Source organism: Melanotaenia boesemani, chromosome 16, assembly GCF_017639745.1.
Source record: "Melanotaenia boesemani isolate fMelBoe1 chromosome 16, fMelBoe1.pri, whole genome shotgun sequence".
Taxonomy (NCBI): domain Eukaryota; kingdom Metazoa; phylum Chordata; class Actinopteri; order Atheriniformes; family Melanotaeniidae; genus Melanotaenia; species Melanotaenia boesemani.
In genome coordinates, this window is record NC_055697.1 from 17,790,712 (window position 1) to 17,814,010 (window position 23,299).

General features: G+C 40.3%; 1 protein-coding gene across 3 annotated transcripts in view; it reads left to right on the forward strand.

Annotated features, from left to right (window-relative positions):
• The first annotated feature begins 9,029 nt into the window (after positions 1 to 9,029).
• Positions 9,030 to 23,299, forward strand: part of LOC121655643 (serine/threonine-protein kinase MARK1-like) — a 33,468-nt gene continuing 19,198 nt past the window's right edge. For 2 of the 3 annotated variants that reach the window (XM_042010423.1, XM_042010424.1), the window contains exons 1-3: positions 9,035 to 9,409; positions 12,739 to 12,939; positions 18,867 to 18,920. In XM_042010423.1, the coding sequence (XP_041866357.1) occupies positions 9,359 to 9,409; positions 12,739 to 12,939; positions 18,867 to 18,920 (306 nt within the window). In that variant the 5' untranslated portion in view covers positions 9,035 to 9,358. Of the gene's footprint in view, positions 9,410 to 12,738; positions 12,940 to 18,866; positions 18,921 to 23,299 lie in introns of all 3 variants that reach the window. The other variant, XM_042010425.1, reaches the window with a different exon arrangement.

The following is a 23,299-nucleotide window of genomic DNA, read 5'->3' on the forward strand; positions in this document are numbered from 1 at the left end:
GTCAAAGGGGGATAGGGTTAGGACATGATAGTCGTTGTGCAGATGAATCCTGGAATGACATCTTCCCTCGGAAACAGCCCATGAAACTGAGCAGCCCTGTTTAGGGATTGAGCTGCTCACAGGGGAAGGGTCTGGAAAAGATGACTTAAATATTGATTGTTCCACATACGCCGGAGTGGCCTACCACAACCACCAAGGCATTCCCCCTGTGCGGGAGTAAAAAACTATGACAATGAACCTTGCTTGCTAAAATGTCTGCACTCTCCTTGATGCAAGAGATGGGACAGTGAAACCTCACAGATGGACTGCCCTCATTGCACATATGCTCAAGAGGTATGACACAGACATTACAGCACACTCGGTTCTCCATAGAGGACTCACTGGAGTGGGTGAAGGTTACACTTTCTTCTGGAAGGGTCTCCTGCAGGCTCCACCAAACTGCTCAACATCACCGTGTGCCATCAAGGTGTGAACAAGCAGATAATGACCTGGCAGTTCCCCCTGGTGAATAGTGGCTTCGTTATCATGCTCAGTGCCTATACTCCCACCCTGGACGCTGATGTCAACATCAAAGACTATGTCCACACGGCGCCAAAGTCGGTTCAGGTGTAAAACCAGAAGCAAAAACTAGGAGAAAGGATTCACCATCCTCACGAAACCACTGTAGTACATACTACAAGGCTGTGGGGGGCGCTAAAGAGTAACACTCCAAAGCTAGAACAAGACATAGCGCATGAGCAGATAAAGGCTCACTGCTGTTGCAGAAAGTTCACTTGGAAGAAGAGAAGAGAAGATGGTTGATGATTCACTGCGAGGCAAAAGAGAAACATTTGTTTGGACTGATGAAGAAGTTGAGCTTCTTCTTCGAGTAACGCTGAACTACAAAGACAAAAACAAACTGAGGAAGGCGTGGATTAGGAATCGGCAAGTGTTTGTCACATTGACGTCATATCCTCCAGTTGTGCAGCTACACTGTGTTCATGTAACACAGATGGTAGAGGTTTCAAACCTATCCACCTTGCTACCTGGTTTCAGACTTGATCAGTTTCATGGAGACTAATTCCTGATTTCGTGGGGACGGCCCCTAAGACGCCTTTTACGAGTCCTTTGATGCTGTTCTATCTAAAATCCCTCACTCTGATAAGCTTGTCCTCATGAGTGACTTCAGTGCCCAAGAGAAATTTAATTGGGAGACACAGATCGGGCAAGATAAACAACAACAGCCTCTGAGTCCTCACCCTGTGCTCTGAGTATCAACTAGTCATTAGCAACACCAACTTTCAGTTAAAAAAGAAACGTGTAACTTCTTGGATGCATACTCCAAACACTGGCACCTGCTGGACTACATCATCACAAACCAATGAGATGAAAATGAGGTCTACATAACAAGGGCCATGCATGGAGCTGAATGCTGGACTGATCATCAGCTGATCAGATCCAAACTCAACATGAAGCTCCGACCACCATGCAGGAAACAGCCACCTAGTAAGCATTTCAACTGCAGGGCACTGGAATCCCCTGATTTTGTATCCCTCTATCGTAGCAGGCTCGCCATCCTTGAAGATAAAAATGCTCTTAACATAGAGAGTGAGTGGGAAAAACCTGAAGTCAGCTATAAACCAAGCTGCTTCTGATACCATCAGCTTCGCCCAATAACATCACCAGGATTGGTTTGACAACAGTTCCACTGAAATAATGAAGTTGCTGGAAACCAAACAAAAAGCCCATGTTGCCTTGCTCTCTAACGCTCTTTCTTCATCGTTCCTCTCTCACTATAAAACCCTTCGTGGTGAGAATGGTGCAACAGCTATTATATTTCATCAGTAACATCTGTCAAAACGAGCCTTGCCTCAAGAATGGAAAGACAGCAACATTCTCACCATATATAAAAAGAAGGGAGACAGGTCATATTGCAGAAACAGCCCTGACATAGTTCTCATCTCTGGCAAAGATGCTGGCAAAGATCATATTGCTTCACTTCACAACACACACGACAGAGCCCATCCTCCCCGAGACACAGTGTGGCTTCAGAAGCAACCAAACACTGTGGACATGAGCGATAGGTCCAAGAGAAGTGCAAGGAACAAGATAAGGACTTTTACATTACCTTCATTGATTTGACCAAGGCCTTTGATACAGCTGACCAGGAAATTGGGTGTGTTCTGGCCCCAGTGATCTATCTTTTCCTTTCAGCGGCCTTGGCAGTATACTCATACCCACATGCCAGTCTGATGACAACATACAGTCCTGCATCAACAGCACCTCCTTTGCTATTGGTAGACTGATTCCTGTGTGTTTGAAAACATGGGTTAGAAGCCTGGACTGTTAATTGTCGATGCATCAGTCACTTGGACGTATTTAATGTCAAGTGTCTCCAGCGTATTTTCGGTATCACCTGGCAGGATCGTGTTTCTCATAGTGACATTCACCAACGCACTATTAGCGTAAAGGCAACCCTAGCACAAAGACAACTCTGTGGGGTATGTCATGTCATTCAGATGCCTGGGTGCTGATTGCCCTGCCAGGTGCTGTATGGAAAGCTCCTGCCAGCCAACAGAAAGCTAGGTGGCCCAAAACTGTGATACAAACATAAACCAAAGGGTCCTCCAAAGAGTCGTCTTTGACCCGTAAAACCTGGTGTCAGGTGCAGCCATCGCTGTAGTACTCTCTCTGCCACAGCAGGGTTGCACAGCTGGAGGAGAAATGCATCCAACATCAGCAGCAAAGACATTTCCTTGCTGTTCCAGGGCCACCTCATCCTCCTGCACCAGATCTCACATGTCCTAACTGTGGCAGAACATATGGTTCCTGGATTGGGCTTCATAGTTATCTGCAGTGGCACAGTTTCCAACAAGACAACTGCTGAGAATTTAATGCAACAGAAAGGAGCTATGTCGGGGCCCCATGCCCCTTGAAGCTGGAGAAGTGTAGCTGGCTTTTTCCTATAGTCCTGTTTTTTTTTTATTTTTATTTTTATTTTTTTTTTATAGGTCATCACTTAATAAATCTGAATCTTTAGATGAAAATCCATCTCTCTGCATTGTGTGAACCTTTGGCCTTTCTCATATTTACTGGAGGTGAAACTTCCCCAGTTGGTATCTTATTTAATTTACACACTCGCTCAATCCCTCTCGCCACGTTATGTTCCTGCAGCCATGTTTCAGTGAAACACAAAACAGCCAGTCTTTGTCCCTATCGTTGTCCTAATAAGTGGTGTAAACTTCCTCCCCTTTTCTCTGTTTCGGCTCATTCCCCAGATACCAGATGTCTCCTCTTTGAGGAAATATTTTAGGTGATCACCTGAAATGCTCCTGGAAAATCTAGATCTGTAATATTTACCAGAGATTTGATTTCTGTGTCATTAACTCCCTGGCATTCCTGCAATCTTACAGGAACACCCGAAGCGTCCCACCTGCAACCCACTGTATGCCAAAGGGTTAAAGAGGAATACCATTTGCTACTTAATACATTTTCATGCCAGTGTAAGCTGTAATTACAATGTGGTTTACTTAAATATCTTAGTGGGGTTCATCTTCTGGGTACTATGTAAGTTAAGTCACCATAGAATTTTTTTGTGATTTTAATTTTGAGTAAACCCAACAGCTGTAAAAAGTGAACAAATTTCACCTTTTGAAGTTCTGTCCAGCTTATTCTGACCTTTTTCAAAACAGAATAGAGGTAAAGGGTATTTAAATGTTGACACTGGTGAGAAGCAATGAGAAATTTGTTAATTGGATGCTACTATATATCAGTAAAAAAATTAGCCTCTTGTCAGCACTTGCATACTGTGCCACACAAAGACATTCACAGAGGGAAACATAATGAAGATGCACACCACTTTATAAATCATTTCACCAAGCAGAATCCCCCAACCATGTGCACACGTCTGTGTGTGTGTGTGTGTGAATTGTCAAGTCTGCTGGTACAGTGTGGTGCCACTGCATGTGGCTGCTGAACACAAGCCAAATCATAAACGCTCCCTGCCTGGTACCCAGCTTCATATGTCATTTCAATCAGCCTTCAGTAAGGCTGAAAAATAAATCCTGGAGGACCATACCTGTGTGATTACATTCTCTAATTATAGTTTGGAGCGGTAACTCTGAGATGACTGAACGAGACGGGCCCTCAGGGTATTGTGGATGTAATTATATCCTGACAATTAATAGTCCCAGTCCTCAGAGAAAAGTTTGTTATATGATGACGTACCTGACTCTTTTTAGATCACCAGGGAAGCCTTTGAATTATGAGATAATTACAAGGGAAAACATGATATACAAAGAAGATAATTATCCACAAATACAGAAACAGTAAATGGTATTGCCTTTTATGATCTAGGTTCATAACAGGGAGAAAGTTGATATTTCTCATTAACACTGTGAAGTGTTTATCATTACCCACCAGGTGAAAAGATAAAATAGTTTGGAACAGGAATGCATCGTTTGGACCTCTGCTAATTTTGTGGAAGTGCGTCTTTGTTCAGACGAGTATTAATATAATATTTTAGTAGTACTATTCACCATGAAAAAGGTATAAGAATAGTTAGTACACTGCTTCATATTCAAAGAAGCACATTCAAAAATTATTTTCAAAGACAAAATTGACTGCCTTTGTTATGTTTCCATTTGTCAAAATTAATTTAAAAGGCATACCACTTTACATACCTCTTTTGGAAAGAGGAATTCTGTGTAAAACGCTAACAAAAACAGAATACAATGGTTTGCAGCTCATGTAAATTGCTCTTTAATTTAAAATTAAACAAATTTAAAATACACTGGCTCATTCCTTGAGTTTTTTTTTTAAAGCTTGAATGATTTATAAATCAATGTTAAGTGGCTTAAAAAAAAAAGATTAGTACAAGAACTGGACTGAAAATGACTGATAAAGCAGCCAATATCCAAAAGGAACCTTTGAAACAACCGTAAGCCTGGAGAACTATAAACACTACAAGAAAGTCTGCCACATTGGAAGCAAATTATAAAGAAATGCAGGGTTGATCAACACTTTTGTATAAACCTATTTATCCAGACATAAGCTTACAGCTGTTTTGCATCGCCAAAACAAAATTCTTTGATTTTGGCTGACCAGTTTTCTCAAATATGTTCCAAATATTTTCATTTATTTATTTATTTAGAATGTGGTTTGTCATAGTTTTGCTTAAATAAGCAAGATCTCACTTGAACAAAAGCACAATCTGTTGGCAGCATATTTGATTTAAAATCTGCATCATTCACATTTAATTGTGTCTTTACAAATGTGTAAATTCCATCCCACAAGCACTAATGCACTTCACTCCCGCTACCAATGCTAATTTTTTAACAAATTGGATGGGCCCTCTCCTATTTGCCCAAACAGCTCAATGTTAATGATTTTAAATGATAATTTTAATCTTTGATAACACCACAGGACAGTTTTTTACTAAAAAGGATAACATAATCTTATCTTCCCATTTTTAAAAAAATCTAAATGTTCTTGTCATTAAAGATCACTTGGTGATCATAAGTAAAACCCTCAGTTGTAACTTATGAACAGACTGCAAGGTAATAATAGAGAGTGTTATTGCCAGATTCTGGAGTTTGCCAGGTGGGCTCTAATTGGTCTAAAGGCAAGACAGAGCAGGAAATAGTTCAAGGGAGGTAATCATAAAAGAAAGGTCATGATAGAGGGGGGTGCACACATGCTACCCTCATCTTCACCCATCTGCAGTTTTCCATTAAAGGGTAGGTACACGATTTTTGGCAGGTGGTACCGCCCAGTATCATAAAACAATCCATAGAAACATAATGAAAAGACAATTCTACAGTCAGGACTTTAGTTTCACTTACACTCACTTTCGTCTCTCTTGCCCCGTTGTTTGACGCCTGCCCTGGATTTTTAAACTCTTGTCATATTTTCCATTCTCCTTTCATCCCTCCTAGTGCAACTTGGGCGAACTTGGGACAACCAGTTCATGATGTGTTTAGTGTGTGTGCATGTATGTGTTTGTGTGAGTGCTGTATGTGGTATCTGAAGGTGTAAAGACGTGCATGTGTGACCGCGAACAAAACAGGCAGGTGACAAGAGGCCAAGGGTGGGCACGAGCGCTTGACATGCCAGTCAGTAATACTTTTCCTCAGGTTGAGGTGTGCGCACCAGGAGGGTGTGTTTATGCTGGAAAGCTTCTGTAATGAACAGCGAGCTGGCTCTCTGCCTGATCAAATTCCACCACAGCCTCATATCTATCTTGCCTTCCAAAAATGTTCAGCATACCAGTGGGTTTTATTGACTTGTCAGAGCAGACAGCAGAGTGCAAGCTCTGCCTTGTAAGGTGTGCAGTTAACAGGTTTTTAACGCAGGAATGTCTGCTGATGACTTCTTTCAACTGTGATAGTTTTGTGTGTTTTAGCTAAAATGGATGAGTGGATGATTAGAACTGTAACATTATACAAAAACAATGTGGGATATAGTCATAAGTATTTATGCAAACTGGACTTGGCACATGCTCCTTCAAGAAAAATCAGACCATATGTCTAATTTGAGGTTTGTGTCTCTCACGTATTAACTTTACATGTGAGTTACAGCACATAAGTTGCTCTGCAATGTTTGGAAAACCACCATTTATGATGGCTCTTATAACTCCAGAACCCACCAAGATTCTTGAAACCACACAAATACAACATTTTACATCAACAGCACAATAAGACCATTTTTAACTTGTTTTGCAACATAATCACATCACAAACTCCACCAATTTTATTTAAGTCTGAGCTGTGGAGCTTCTCTGTAGGCTACTTGTGATTTCTGCTTTACTCTGAAGGTCAAAAGGTTAACAAAGCAAATCCTCAGTTCAGTACACTTTAAATTACACATAAATAAAATAAAAATCCTGATTCTTTTCTGCATTTGCCAACAATGTTTTGCCATTTTCTTGCTGCATGTTTCTTTCTGAGAAAATTGCATGCTAGTGCTGCAGGTCTAATGTAATGATAATACACATGAAGCACTAACTGGGCATGTAAAAACTCTAAAAGCCATCTTCCTTCCTGAGGAGGCAGCTCCTGGTAATTTCCCACGCTTCAGCAGGATGTGCGCAAACATTTTTACTGACTGGAGAGTGTGGCTTGACTCTCACTGGTGAATCTGAGTCAAGCATAGGGAGGTATGGTAAACTGCCAGTGCTGACAGATGCTGCTCCACTGTCTCTTGCATAATGACTTTAGCCTCTACTACTCTTTCCTCTAACCCCCTGCCCTGCAAATACAGTTAACTGCATGACCGTTCGCGATGAATAGCTGTTAACAGCTGCCTCTTTTTTGATGGTTGCCTGTGAGAGCATGTAATTGCATTTGGCCCTGAGTGTACATACGCTCATTAAACCAGTGTCAGTGCCCATTACATTCCACAGCAGTGCAACTCAGGTAGAGACTGCAAATCCTCGCAATGAACAAAGAGGTGAACCATAAGAATACCACAAGAAAAAAAAATCTATTTAGATTGATTGTTTTCAGGACAAATTTACCTTTGCATGTAAACATGTCAGTCATTCCATTATTTAATTTTCTTTGCGCAAATGTATGAATTCATGCAGAAAGTTAGATAAATGTTACCAAGTCTAAAATAGATTCTAGCAAAACATGGCCAAAAAGACGTGTTTGGTTGAGATAATTTTGCCGGTCCCAGTTGTTAGGGCTCAGAGAGGATAAGATCTGCTATGCTGGGATCTGATCCACTCTGGGATCAGATGCAGAATTCCAAAAATGCCCATCAACATGCCAAGATTCAATGCTGAAGCCCTTCTGTTTTGTTGAACTATTTCATGTGTTTGCATATTGTTCTGTATCTCTAACCAAAAAATATTAACTCTAAACAGTTTGTCTGAGTGCTCCAATACAACTGTTGATGGGATGAATTGGGTTCTTAAGAACAAAGGTTGGAGTTGGTGGAAAATAAACTACAAATTCCTCAAAACCACAAAAACATACATAATGCTGCCAGTGGCTTTCAGGTCCTGTATCCATCAGTTATTGTGACACGTTGTGTCATGCTGTGTCCATTGTTATTGTCTGGGGCCTCTCTGCTGGGTGGGACAGACCATCAGTCATGTAACAACCAGTAAGGTGCACTGTCTGTCTGAATTCTACAATGAAAACTGCAGAGACAAAGAAGACATGACATCTCACACAAGAGACTCAGTAACGAACATTAATGCCTGCTGCCCTGCTTGTTCCTTATTGCAATGTGACGTGCTGGTGGATTCATGACCTGTGACACGTAGGGTGAAAGCTGAGCAAGTAAATGAACAATGGCACTGCATTTGTTCAGCCTCCACATGTCAAACTATGCACATGTGCAGGATACTACAGGAGCACCCTGACACCTAGTGGACAACAGGAAGATGTACACCATCACCACACCCAGAAACAAACAAGTAAGGATTACACTGATTTAAGAAGATAAAGAAATAAAATAAAATTCATGACTTGGAAGCCAGTGGTTGTTTATGTTTCGCCTCCTGATCACTCATAGCTTCTGTATTTAACTGCAGACATGTAATGCTGTAGTATTCCAACAGATGGCAAAGTATGTCCAGTTAATTCAGAGAGGCCCTAACCCTGAACTAGGCCTCTCAGGACTCATTGTCATTTTACACACATCATAAGGAGTTAAAACACTGAATTGATAAACCACATTTCAACACACAGAGTAAAATAAGTAGCTGACACATCAACCAGTTCACAAACATAAATGATCAAAACCAAAACTGGACCTTTTATTCAATTTACAAATCCACATTAATAAACAGAGAAAACAGCTTAATTAGTAAGTCAACAAACAGCTGTATAGACCTGTTTAGCAGGCAGCACGCTCACTATACTTGGATCTGGACTAATCTAAAGAACACCGAGTGCTTAACAGTTTTCTGGTGACTTGAATGATGAGCTATAAAGAGTAGACAAAGGGAGTGTGTGTGTGAGAGCTAGAGAGAGAGAGAGAGAGAGAGAGAGAGAGAGCGAGAGAGAGATCCCTCCATCCTTCCTGGTGGGAGGTTTGAGATGAGCTGCGCAGACCAGTCCGCTACCGACGCATCTTCCTGCCCCCCACTCCCCTCCCCTCTCTGTCTCCCTCTCCACTGGTCTCTCTTTCCTCCTTTCCTGTCTGACACTAGTCTACCTGAGGGGAAGTGCACAAAGCCGATAAGGAAATCTGGCGCGTCGGCTGGGCCCCGTGCGCGCTATGCTGCGGTAATAGGCCGCTGTCTGTGGTGTTTACAGGGGATGTAGACAGAGGACATAGAGGCACCGCTCTCCCCGACGGACCGCGCCGTGTCTGCTCTCCTCTGCCCAGCCCGCTGCATCGCTGAGCGGCCTGCGAAGCACACAAGATGTCGACCAGAACGCCATTGCCCACAGTGAACGAGCGTGACACCGAGAATGTAAGTGTTGCTATCGGGAGACAACGGTGAGATACCGGACGTGGGAACGGAACAATAGTGACCGGGGTTCTTATTTTTTCTTCTTCTGTATTTCTGCGCACTGGTTAATGGCAGCGCTTCTGGAGGCTACTGTGTTGCAGAGCGAGTCGACCAATGAACACTAAGGCTTCTTTTTGCATCTTCTTCCCTTGTTAGGAATAAAGCTTGAAAACCTAAAATAAAGAAAGTGAAGCTTAGTTATGTTTGTCCTAGTTTCTGAGCACAATAAGGCCAGCCTCAACAACGCACTGCGTCAGTGTGAGCTCGTTTTTGGTTCAAGCTTTAGTTTTTAATATACTTAGAATTAAAACGCTGTCTCTGTGGCCTGTGAGGGGAATTGTGGTGCTCCATGCGTACAAGTGGGGGGTATTTTCTATTCCACAACGTCAATATTTCTGGAGGGTGGGGGAGGTTGTTGCCCTACTTTTCAGTTGCAACGCTTGGTAGCATCGCAATGTGACATCCATCACCTATTGGGCCCCGTTACTGCACACTGTGCTGAGGAGGAGGGAGTGTTGTTATTCTGCTTCCACGGCACTGATGAGCAGCACACAGACACGCCTTTATAACAGACAACACTTAAATCACGAGAGGCTTGTCATTCACTGTGTGAAGGAATGTTTATGAACGGTCACACAGTCCCGCTTATTTCGCGCATACTTGCAGACGGAGCACAGCGTGATAATATAATACCTCCTTTGAGATCAGTTCAGATGAGGACTGCTGTATGTGTGTTGACAGGCTGTGACACATCAGGGTTCCTCTGATTTATTTGATTTTATTTCCTGGAAACGCAAGCTTCCTAGTATTATATGTCTTAGTCGAAAATGTCTGGAAGCAGTCTTAAAGGTTACCCTTTAAGACAGATGTAAGACTAACAATTTTGGCCTTTTTACCAGAGCAAAGCAGATGCAATTTCAGCTGTGATTTTTTTCCCCCCTGGATCATGTTCTTGCAAAAAAAGTGCCATTAGGAATTTGATGAACTTTTCTCTAAAGTTATCCAACTTAACAAACCCTTACTTTATATGATTATATTGATACTCAGGTCATTCTGCAGTTGTTAGTAATGTATAAGCTGAGAGGGGCTGCTAATGTACATTTCTACATAATGTTTTGCTCACAGACCTATACTGCTGGCTGGCTATTAAAGCCCTAGTCTCAGCATCACTGGCAATAGCCACTCAGGCTAGTCTTCCTCTGTAGACTCCAGCTCGCAGCCCCAGGGCCCACTAACAGATGAACTGCATTGCATAACAGCTTATTACTCAGAGAGACGAGTGGCTTTTATGTTTACAAAATAGAAGCAGCTCTTTGTTATATGTGTGTGGCTTAGCATATATGTTTTATGTTTAACTTTCCTATAGACATTATGCCATTGGTTGGGGTTAATGGATGGAAGAGGGGAAACAAACTTTGTCAATTAATCAAGCACTGGAGCTCAAAGACACTTGCCTGTCTGAATATCCCTCCATTAATTCAGAGTTTAGAGCTAGGCCGAGTGTGTCTTTGTGTGTACGCCTATGCGTGGGTGAAAGATTAAGGATCAGCTGGAATTGGACACTGCGCTGTGTTTTGGTTCATTAGGAACGAGAAGTTTGACTTTAGCTGGCACCTAATCTGAATTTTCAGCCTGTGTCACAATAGGCAGACACACACTGTGACAGTGCGGAATGTATGCTTACGGCATAGCTTTGCCTCTGTCAGGATGTAAGCTAGCTGAGGTGGTGCACACCCTGCAGGGTGTAGCATTTCCCCAAGTGAAATGGGAGCAGGGGTGCCTGGGTAACCAGACCAAGGCTTTATTCTCAGGCTGGGTGTGGTGCTTAGGAGCAGAGGATTATGGGATCTCTGACCTGGACTGACATCTGCAGCTGTTATAGAGGAGAGGAAGCAGAACAGAGGAGACTGCACACTGCCTTTGCCAGCGTTGCACTTCTAGCAAGCTGTTCTTAATTCACCTTCGTGTATGTCATATCACAGGGACACTTGTTATCGGTTTGGCCGCAAAGTGACTTTGTGCCTCGTGTTACACATTGAGTAGGTTTTCTCAGAGGCCAGTCAAGTTCACTGTCTTCTGTTATTAAATCTTAATTTGTGGATGATAAGGTCTTTAGGTTAGCAGGTTAAAGTGTCACAAAAGGGGGAGGAGGATCTACCTGACAGTTCAGCGCTTAACGGAGAACTTCTATCTTTGTGATAACATACTTATAAAGTCATAAAGGTTTAGGCACCTCTGGTTATAATTTGTTTTAGAATGAATAATAAAAGAAGACAAATATCCTCCTAAATGGCACACTGAATAAATATTCTTTCCAATATCTTTGTAAACTCAGTGTATTTTCTTTTGTATTTTTCACAATTTAGAAGGAAAAGGTGGAAATGGTATCAAAGTGTTTTCGAGCATCCGTTTCTTAACAGGATTGGTTTAGGTTCAGAATGCCAGAAAGCTTTCAGAGAGAACTGAAACCCAGAATTAGTAGAAAGGCAGATCTTCAGGAAAAAGTATCCCACTCTTTGGTGAGGTGGTGCACTGTGTCAGTGTGCAGCAAAGAGACACTATGCAAGGTACATAACTGGATCAAGCATTTCATGCATCCTCATTCTCATTCAGCATCACAGGCTGGGAAGTTTAGATAAAGTTAATTAACTTTTTAGCCACAAAGATCGTAGAAATCGTAGAATTTTTTAAAAGGAACATCTCTGTTTATATTGAGAACAGGGGTTGATCACACTTTGGGCTCATGTTGAACCAGTGGCATATTCCAACTTCTCACACTACCCTGTGTGGTGGAAAAAAAAAAACCAAAAAGAAAATGGCTTCGATGGCAGGATGATGATCCCAAACACATTTCAATATCCAAAACTTTTAGACTTTCTCAAGAAGCAGAAGCTCATGGTTTTGTCACGAATATCTGTGGACAGACCTGAACCAAGCCATGCAGGAAGAATGCGTGAGAATAAGAAATTATCTTTATTACATTGTGCCTTTTGATAATCAGGGCTTCATTAATGTTTTTAGCTATTCATTAATAGTAATAGAAAGTTTTAGTGCTGCGACTTTTGCTGGCAGTCACCATGCATACAGTTATGGGGTTTGTTTTCTGCAAAGTTTTGGTGCAAACAAATCTCCACTTTAGGACTGTGCTTCATGGCTTGTATGTGCAGGCTGTGTAACAAAAGGTAATGTTTGGCCTGTGTGGTTCAATGACATCTAGCATTGGTGGCTATGTAAATCAAGATCATAGATAAAGGATGTAGCTGATCTCTTCATTTTCTGCTTCCCTGCAGCACTCATCGGTGGATGGCTTTGTTGAGCCACCAGCTCCCCCAACGAAGTCTGCGAGTCGTCACAGCCTGCCACGATGTCGCAACTCTTTCACCTCCACAGACGAGCACCCTCATATTGGCAACTACCGTCTTCTCAAGACCATTGGAAAGGGGAACTTTGCCAAAGTAAAGCTGGCACGACACGTCCTAACTGGAAGAGAGGTGAGAAGAGTTTTATGCATAATTTCAAAATCATATAGCATTTAGTTTTTTATTTTTTTGCAATACACCTTTTATGCCAAACCTGCCACATTAGCCTGACTTTAATCACTTTGTAATGAGAGTTAAAGCTGTAAATGATTGTTTCTTCTATTATTTGTTGATATAACTTCCCAGAGGCCAAGCTAACATACTGCTTGGTCTGTTAATATTTATCAGGGTTTTAAATGTAACTGAACAATTGACTCAAAAGTTGTATATTAGTTAAGCTGGTAAAATGTTGACTGTTTTATTTATATGTGGAAACTGTTGTTGTGTCAGTGCAAGAGACAACTCACCCTGAGGCTGCTAAACCAAAACAAATCTCATCAGAGAGATGGTGGGAACATTATTAATGATCCTATTAACAGTTTGGTTTATTGTGAGGGGGAAAAAAAGTAACACAGTGATGAGCTCATTAACATTAAAAAGGCCTGAATGTCCACAGAAAACAACAGCTTGTTCACCACAATCAGCCAAGTGAAGAGCAAAGAGAAAATTCAGTGCAGTCAGTTTATAAAGCTCAGTAGACAGGCAAGATTAAATATTGCCAAAAAACAAACAAAAAAATACCTTTAAAAAAGACCTTTCGTGGAACTGCATTTTTCCTGGACAAATTAAACAAATCTAAAAAGAAAAAAAAAAGTGATGAAAGTTTTTAATAACTCAAGATCCAAAAACATACATCTGTAAAAGACTTGGAAGCAGTGTGATGACATGAGCATGCATGGCATGGCCCTTTGTTACCAGTGATTCAGTGTTAATGTAATGGAAAAAAGATGCAGCCAGATAAATTCTGAATTGTATAGTGTTTAACTGTCTGCTCAGACAAATGGATCAAAACTGATTAGATGGATGATGCTTTGCCGTACAAAATGACATCCAATCTGATTAGCCTGACACCATATATTTACCTGATCGAACTACATTTCAGTACAGCTGCAGTAAAGATCAGGCAGAGCAGCAGTATGGAGGAAACCATCTTCCTGCAGGTTTCAGATTTCAGCTAAACCTCTTCACGCTAAAAAGCTGTAAATTCCTAAACCCTTGTAAAACTTTGGAAATCATCTATTTGATTAAGACTAATTTGTATCATTTGTTCAGTCAGGTCATGTCAAGATCGCTCACACATGCACAGCTATACACTGATGACCTGTCAGGGTGATACACGCCCTGCTTTTGTGTGTTGGTAAATAAAGCTCTGGTTTCCAGGGCCCACAGCTCTCATCAAAGGTCCTCTCATGTCTGTATCTTAGCCACTTGCATCCATTTCATCTTCCATGTTTCAGAAAGTACTGGGTCATGTCAGAATATTGGGAGCACACATGTTCTATCAGGTCTAGTCCATTCTGGGTCTTTTAATGTTAAACGAGTAGATTGAGTATGCTGAGCCCAGTGCTGGTGGAGAAGGTCAGGCACTATGTGTGTCTGAAAGCTTTTGCTGGCTCATCAGAATGCAAAGACATGGACCAGAGTTAGAGAGGGAAGAAGTGGAAAGACCATAAACCACAAATCTGATGCTATCGTAGCATGGGTCTAGCAGGTCTCTTAGCAACATTGATTTTCCAAATGGCTATAACAAGTAAAGGTTTAACTCTGCAGGAAAACCTGAAAGAGCTTGGTGGAGGAAAGAAAGAGGTAAGGCAGAAAAGGAGACACTTGCAGGTGACTGAATGTCTTCCATCTGCTTAGGAAGTTGAACACAAGACACACATGCACATGAGTGCCTTAATGCTCAGCTGCAGTGATGGAAACAGTTGCCTCTACTATATCAACAGGAAAGGATGATGTCATAGGATTGTGATAATTAAACAGTGTTTATTTTGTCCTTCTGGGCCACTGTAGAAACATCTGTGGTGGATGATTGATGTTGCCTGTTGATGATAATTGTTCATTTTAATGTAAAAAATAAATACTGATTCATCAAAGCTTTTGTTTTGCCCATGATTAGTTTTATTGTTTTAGTAAATATACAATTTTAGTAGTAGTAGTAGATTATCAGATTCACCCTAGTTGATGTAGAAGAATGATTGTAGATGACAATTAGCAATAGAGGAACTGTCAGCTGATTATTTGTGCTGATTTTTTGCCATAATTATAGATGATTGGCATCAGATTATTTCACAATGCTAGGAAACAAGTATTTGAATGTAGACACATTTGCAGTGCAGGAAGTTGTGCTGATGCGACTGCTGCAGAATAATTATTTTGCATCGCAAACCATAGCGTTTTCATTGGAAAATTCCATTGTGTGATATTGAGGGGGATCCTTTGACAGAAAAACATAATATTCATAACTAAACAATAAGAAATTTTGTTCATCTAACCTTAAAATCAGCAATTTATATCCAAAGATGCTCCTTTTGTATCTTTTTCCATTATCGTGTTACTACAGGAGCCCAGAGCAGACAAACTGAATGTTGGTTTCTCGAATAGGTTTTTAAGTGATGACCAATTCTTGTGGCTATCTTAGATGCACTCAGTGGTTGTGACTTTGAGTTTTTAAGGCTTTTTTAGAGGACAAATTTACTGTGAAACCTGTACTTCTCTAAAAGTGTCGGAGCTGTATGCATGCAGTGTTCAGTCAGCTTTGATTTGCATGTGACAGAAAACATTGAATGTTTCATTATAATTAACACCAATATGGATTTTCACCCCTTCCTGTTTCTTGCCAAGTAATAGTGATGCCTTTGTCTTTATTTGAATATGACCATAAAGCACACCACTGGTTCCTAAACATTTTCTGCAGGCCCCCCTTTTCATTTACAACTTTAATATCAAAAGTATGAGGCTTTTTAGACCAGGAAACCCTGCACGTTACTTTAGTAAAACTACTTTGCTGTTTACAAAAGTTGGGTAGCTTATTTCTGCAGTAATCTTAGTGCAGTAATCAACGGGCTTTTCTTTATGTTCGGGATGTGGAGTCTCTGGAGGGGCGTTGTAACTTGTTTGGCTACATACTGTCAAATGCTAATACTTTGAGACCTATGGCACACTGTGCTCTCTCTCTTCGTTAGTCACCATTGTAGTGGGCAGGCCCAGGACAAGATATGGGTTGTCAATTTTTTTTTTTTATGTCTGTTGTTGATTGATTGTTTGACCTATGTTTGCACTTTGGTACTTTCACAAATTTTAGTAAGCGATGCCAAAACTATACGTTTTATTTAGCAAAGCTGCACTGCCTGTACTGTACTGAAATAGTTCCCTATAGCAGGGCAGATCATGGCTCTGTGGTTGCGAATAAAGCTTAGATGGAAATCAAAGTGTAGAGGAGCATGTAAAGCACTTCAGCACACAAGTGTTGCTATGACTAACTTTCCCATCCACATCATCTGTCTAAATATTCACGTTTCGTGTGCGCACACAATCAGAACAGCCACGTACGGTGAGGAGCATATGGCCCCTGCGTTACGAAAGCGCTGAATAATTAACAGTGATGCACATTGCCCTTCTGTCGCTGTGGAGTTGAATTATTCACCCTCAAATCCATTAGAGTGATCACATGCATGCATCCACATGCACACAAACTGTATGCCATGCAGTGTCGTTTTGGCGAAATGTCATGAATATCTTGTACAAATAGAAGAATGAAGGTTAAAACAGGTAATTGACAGACGAAGATAGCCCCTACAGGTTGGATGTATACACTAAAAGACACACATACAATTGTTCATGACAGGAAGCAGAAAAGAAAGGAGTGAGTCTTTTGGTGCACCTGCCCACCTAAGACAGGCTGCAAATAGACACCACCTGCACACTTTGTGAACCTTTCTGCAGTTTTAGTTTTCTTCTCTCACCACAAGACTGTGTTCCTTTCACCACCACTACATTGGTGTCATTATGGAGGGTAGCTTCTGGCTTTGGATGAAATTAAAACTTGCACTGTAGTTCTAGGGAAAACCCTGTTTGGGATGAATAACCTGCATTCTCTCCTCAGTGACTCAGCATTTGCTTTTTGGTTTTCCCCTTAACAGCGTGCTTGGGATTAGAGCCAGAGTCTGCATCTACTGATGCATGCTTATTAAGCTCTCATAGCTCTGAGTCAAAATAATGCTGTCATAATAAATTGTAATTATAGACGTTATGGTATCATTAATCAACAAAGGCAGCTTCTCCTCTTTCAGCTGAACATGCACAATAGCAAAAAAAAAAAAAGTGTTGAGGATAGTTTTACAACAAAGCATATGTCTCAGATGAGGGATAAGTCTATAATTGATTTAAAAAGCAAGAAAAGATGAGAATAGGTGGTGCATAGCCCGTTGACACAACTCAGAAAATATAAACAAATTGAAACTGATATACCCCACCCCACCCAAAAACAAAACAAAACAAACAAAAAAAATTAAAGCCTGGTTTTTTACCTTCTGTAAAAATCAATTCTAGAGAATTTGTAGCTTTGCCAAAGATCTTTTATTATTGGTGTAAGAGGTTACAGAATGTAAAATACTGCTACTAAATTTGTTAAGAGGCTTTTGGGAAAGTCAGGGAGACAGAAACATCAATGTTGTGATTTCACAGTTTGCATCTTTAATCATTAAGTCATCACACTGTCTCTCAAAAATGGGGTTTTCTGGTCTCAAACCCGCATCTGTGCAAAGTTTGTTACCAGTCTAGCATTTTCACATTCTTTTATACCCTGGACGTACCATGGTTTTTGGGCTCTTTTAATTTTTATTTTGCATGCATAGAAACATTTTGCAGGGTTACACCAGATCACAGAGTAGTTTTATTTTTCCCCTTTCAATGTTTTGGGGATCCACGAATATCATGTGCTAGCATAAACCCAGGATATAACAACCTGCATTTCCAGCATAACCAGTAAGTCAAATAATGATTATTTGGGCCAATAATTCTGTCTTCTGTGTGTTTTTAGATTAATTTCAAAAGCTCATAAAAGCTAATCTAGGTTGTGTGTTCTCCATCTTTTGCATGGATTATTTGTCAAACGTGATCAAAGCCAGCTGAAATTGATCAGTCAGCCTACAAATGATAAAGCTCATGACATTAAATTCTTACCCTTTGCTTGCAAATTCTGCATATTTATTTGCAGATATCTGTACATAGAGGCCTTTTCCGTTACTAATTATCAGTTCAAGGTACAAAAGATGAGTGTAAAAGAAAAGAAGCAAACACACTGGAAACATTTAACTGTCATTTGTGGAGTCTCAAAAGACTTTTAGCTTTCCAGTGGTTTAAACCATCAACTATCAACAAACTATTACTTTCCTTACAGCAGATTTTATCGTAATTGCTTGTGGTCAGACCACAAAAACTGTCCTTCACAATAAGCCAGCCACTCTTACGTTAGTCTAAAAATAACAATAAAGTGATCACAGAGCGACAATAGTCTCTATGTATTTCAAATGCATTTTACTGTAACTGCATTATAATGTAAAAGTGCTCTGTCAATCACTCAGCATAATGGTGTGTACTTTCTGGTGAGTCTGCAGTAAAGCTCAGCTAGTGGTTTTTATAAAAGCTGCTGAGCTTTCAGAAAGTGAGGAGAGCATGCCTGTTTCAGTGTGCACTTTGGGCTGATTATTGCGATAGATGGATCAGGCTGCTGCCAGCAGTCGATCGCTGAACTGCACAGTCATGTATACCAGCATTGACCAGACTGCTGCACAGGTAACCTGTGCAAACCAGTCATCTGTGTCTCCTTTTTTCCCCCCTTATATATTCATTTACAAGTATTCCTTTTTTCTTCAGCTCCTCACTGATAACTGAGTAAAGCAATGTTAAGATTTAAACACGTGATCTCCTTACTTAGCCAAAAACACAAACATAAAACCGTTTTAAAATCTTTTTATTTCCCCTTTCTGTCTGCATCCCACTCTCTCTCTCTCTCTCTCTCTCTCCTCTCCTTCTTCCTGTGTCTTTTCTGTCTTTAGGTGGCGGTGAAGATTATAGACAAAACCCAGCTGAATCCAACCAGTCTACAGAAGGTGAGTTGGTGTTTTATGGCCGCCTGGTAGCTAAAGTCTTGGTTACAGTGCTCATGTCTTTTCCATTACTCATTCTTGGGTTCCAGCTGTACTGTTTCTTTGTTTTTTGAACTCAGGATGTGCTGTTTAACACAATGTAATCAGATGTAGTCAGGAGTCAGGAGAGACCACAAAGTTTTTTCAAAATACCCCTTCCCTACCCCATCCCTTTAACTCTTGACTCCATTAGTTTGTACTGAGGAGGAGCTAAAAATACACTCTAGCCCTGTTGTCACTTAGCCTTCTCTAGCAGTCATAACCAATTAGAACTAAGAGTTTGGACCGTTTCCTGGTTGCTGAATCCCAGTCCTGATCTTTCTGCTGATTAAATGCACTCACACACATCTATACACATACTGTATAATCCCCATGATAGGTTAGACTATGTGGAAGAAAAGCGGCCACATCTACAGTACGAGCCAGCATCACCTACCGCGAGTCTAAAAATAAATCACGTGTGCTTCTGACTGACAGGAATTCTTTTCATCACCGCAACATCATCAAAGCATGACTGCTCTTTTTCTTTAAGTCTTTTGTAAAAGATTAATAAAATTGAGCAACTATTCTCTTTAACCAGTGCAACTGGAGAATTATCAGTTTTTTTAATGGCATATCTAAACCACAAGGATGAGCAGATATTACTCCTGGTAGGATCTTAATGGCGAAATGATAACAGTAGTTATCTTCTCAAAGTCTCTCACACCCTGTCTTTGTCTGCAAACTCTGTCAGCTAATCAAGTGGAGTATAATTGTAAATGGCTAATGTGAGGGCAATTTTGACCCATGCTTGTTCTTATGGCTTTGTAAGATAAGCTGTTAAGCTGATGCAACATTTCAGACTGTTTTATATTACTGTTATTGTCCTGCACAAGTACAACACGTTGTTTAATTGTTTTGGATCTTAATGATCTTAATGGGATCCGACTGCGATCAAGGCCGAGACGCTGTGAGAATTTTAAGCTCTCAGTTGCATCTAATCTGACTCAGATAAATTTCATTGAGTGAGCTCTTTTGTTTAAGTGCCCCTTGTGTGTTTTCTAATCTGTACACAAAGTGGGCTGATGAACATTTAAAGGCTTTTTATGTGTGTGTGTCTGCAAATAAAGTGACTGTGACTTTACCAGTTTGGATCTTGTTGAGATTGTGAGTGGTTTCATACCCTATGGATTATGTTGCCTGGTGCTGCCTGGTCATGATCATAGTAGGGGCAGATGTATCATGTGAGCCTGCAGGCCAATCAGGATGCATGTGATCAATTATTCAGTGGACATTTCATATGTCAGCTGTAGTGAACGTGAAAGGGTCAGCATGATGCAGTCTTATAGCTTTTTATGGAAGACAAGCTGCTATTTATGCCATAGCATAAACACACATTTGTGCACATGTGCAGATATGTTACATTTCCGTTGTGTGTATCAGGATTAAGTACAGACACTTGTTTATGTGTACAAATGTTGCTTTTATGCTGTTATACAAGTTGATGTCCTCTGTGCTATAGATTACTGTAATGGTATACAGAAGTGCCATCTGCAATGCAGAAGCTTGTCTTATAGTGCAGCAGTCGTCTCTTGGATGGAATCGATTTTCTCACTGACTCTGTACGCCCTATATTATCATTGTAAAAGCTATATAGCAGATACATTAAAGGGTGCATCTACCTTAATGCTCTTTTGCTTTGCTATTCTTGAAACCTGAGAGTATAAATGATATGTTAAAAAAAACAAACGAAAACAAAACAACCTTATTTTTGGGCATACACCAAGGCTTTGCAAGTCACGTGCATGCACATATTTATTAGTGCACGTAGCATGTTAAAAACATGATTACTACCAATAAAACCCTCTGCTGCTACTGTATGCAGCTTTTTAAATCAGAAACAGGGATAGAAAGTTCTTTTAACAACCACAAAAGGAAGCATATGAAGTGTTGGTTGTTTGGACGCTCACAGAACACAACAAACAAACAATGCTGCTGTCCAAGTTCACTGGAAATGTACTGAAATATTGTTCCATTATAAAGTACAAAAGGGTTCTATGAGGCTATAAGCACAAAGTAAAGACATTAAATAAAATTTAAATCTGTTTCAATTTATTGGCCACATTAGAGCAAAATTACAAAGTAAGTAAACAATAAATAGAGTTGTGCTTGAAATGTAAATTTCTCATTAGAAATAGCTCTTTATGTCATTTAATCAATCAATAAATTGTATTATAAACACACTGTACTTCTGCATGACACTCACACTTCAGTATGCAAATATGAATGATTAAAAAATTTACTCATGCAGCTATGTACAATGCAGGAAAAAAACAAGTTTTTTATGCCACAGTAATGAGAGAAATGGTCTCAGACTGGAAAAATGAGAAACAAGGTAAAATGTGCTGCTCATTATCCAGTTAGGTAATTTCCTTTATTGCTTATTTCTTGCACACAGTTTTTTTCTGTGCCTTGTCAGAGAGATTCTGCTCATCTAGAAGTCTAGACCATATTCCACTACAGCCCTTGAGACTGTTTGGGCTGCTTTGCCCTTCATGTTCCCACTATGACCTTTATCATAGCACTGGACCAATGAGAGGATGTAAAAGTTAAGAGGCCATATACAACATTGCAGGTATTTCTTGGTCCAACCTTGATTCTTCAGCTTTTTTTTTTTATCTTTTATGTGTCTCTGAGCACTTCACATCATTTGGATAATATAAGTAGATGGCACATTTTGAAGGATCAAACTTTCCTGGAAGCATTTTTGTTCATTTTTTTCCTCCAAGTCTTTTGCAGTTGCAAAAATGTGCACATTTCCCTCTCAATGTACTTTTCTGACTTAGATTTGGAAGACGAGAAAGTTATAAAACTGAGTATCTTTGAAATTTAAAACAAACTAAATTATCTTCCAAAAGAAAAGCAAATTTTGACTATCCAGGATTCCAGGACAGTTTTCCCACCTAGAAAACCCTCAGAGAAGCCACAGGTATAATTAAATTTTAGTTACCAGACTAAAAGCAAAGATATTTGGCTTTTTACATAAATATTTACTGGAGACCTGGACTGGACTGGTGTCCTGCTGCTTGCCTAGTAGCACCTGGGATAGGTTCCATCCCTCCTGTGATCCTGCACAGGAATAAGTGTGTATAGAAAATGGATGGATGGATGAATGGAAAACCTTCCTTTTCATTACCTGCTAATTGTCTATTTTGGTTCATTTTACTTAAGGGTAGGGCACTAATTAATGCAGACCTGCATTTAAATTTAAGGCCACACACTGTAATTCTAATAAAAGAAAATTCATGAATTCATATTTATGGTTTGGAGTTGGAAAAGTATATTATGAGTAAAGCCAAAACAATCACTTGCTGATCTTTCACAGATTGTACACAATAATCTGAGGTTATCAGGTTATCTGCCAAGCTGTTTCTATTTGGGGTATTCTGTCAGAAAATGGCACAACAGATTCTGATGCTATATAGCTGTAGACTTTTAGATTTCTTTTTATTTGTGATTCTGTTTGTGTAGATGAGCAATGTCTGATTTGACTACATCTCTCCTCCACTCACGGTCAGCGTTTACTCTTTCACGTTAGCCCGTCAAAATGCCACTGATCTCTGTTTTCATGGTCTCAGAGGAGCCGGGCAGTGGGCACACCATCTGGCACTGTGGGCACAGCCAGCACTTAGCCACATTCATGCAGCCATGTGCGCACACACAAACACGCTCAAAAGCTGCATGACACATGCAGACATCCGCAGGAGATCCTTTGGGTTATGCAGAAGGTTTCAGCTTGCAGGACCTCATTTTTATAAGCACAAGTCATAGTTCTGGCAACATTTTACAAACATGCACAAATTCCTGTACCTGTGTAGTTTACTCATTTACACAAACATCCTCATCCTCTACAGGAAATTATACTTTATTTTCCACCACAGATACATGTAAATGAATACAGTGTCAGGGTAAAGAAAATTTAACAATGATTCATGAGATTAGCATGAACCTTCGGTCTGATCCTTTGTGGCTCAAAGTTGTTGATTTTGTGGCTGTTTCAGTCAAACAGGAAATGAGATCAACTGAGCTTCCAAAGAACCTCCCTAGATCCACCACAGGAAATGCATCACATGTCATGTGTGGTCAGGGATGTTGATGTTGTCATGGTTTTTAGGCGTTTTAGCCTTAAAATAGGCCTTTCTTAATCCCCTCTTCCACTAAACAAACACCGCACTCATCCCACCATCCGCGCTCTTGTCGGCTTGTAATCTGTAAATAAGAGTAATTTCTTTTTGCTGCCTCCACAACATCGACAGAATTCTGAAAAGCAAGAAAGCCTGGGTGCTTCTACAAAAATGCTTTCA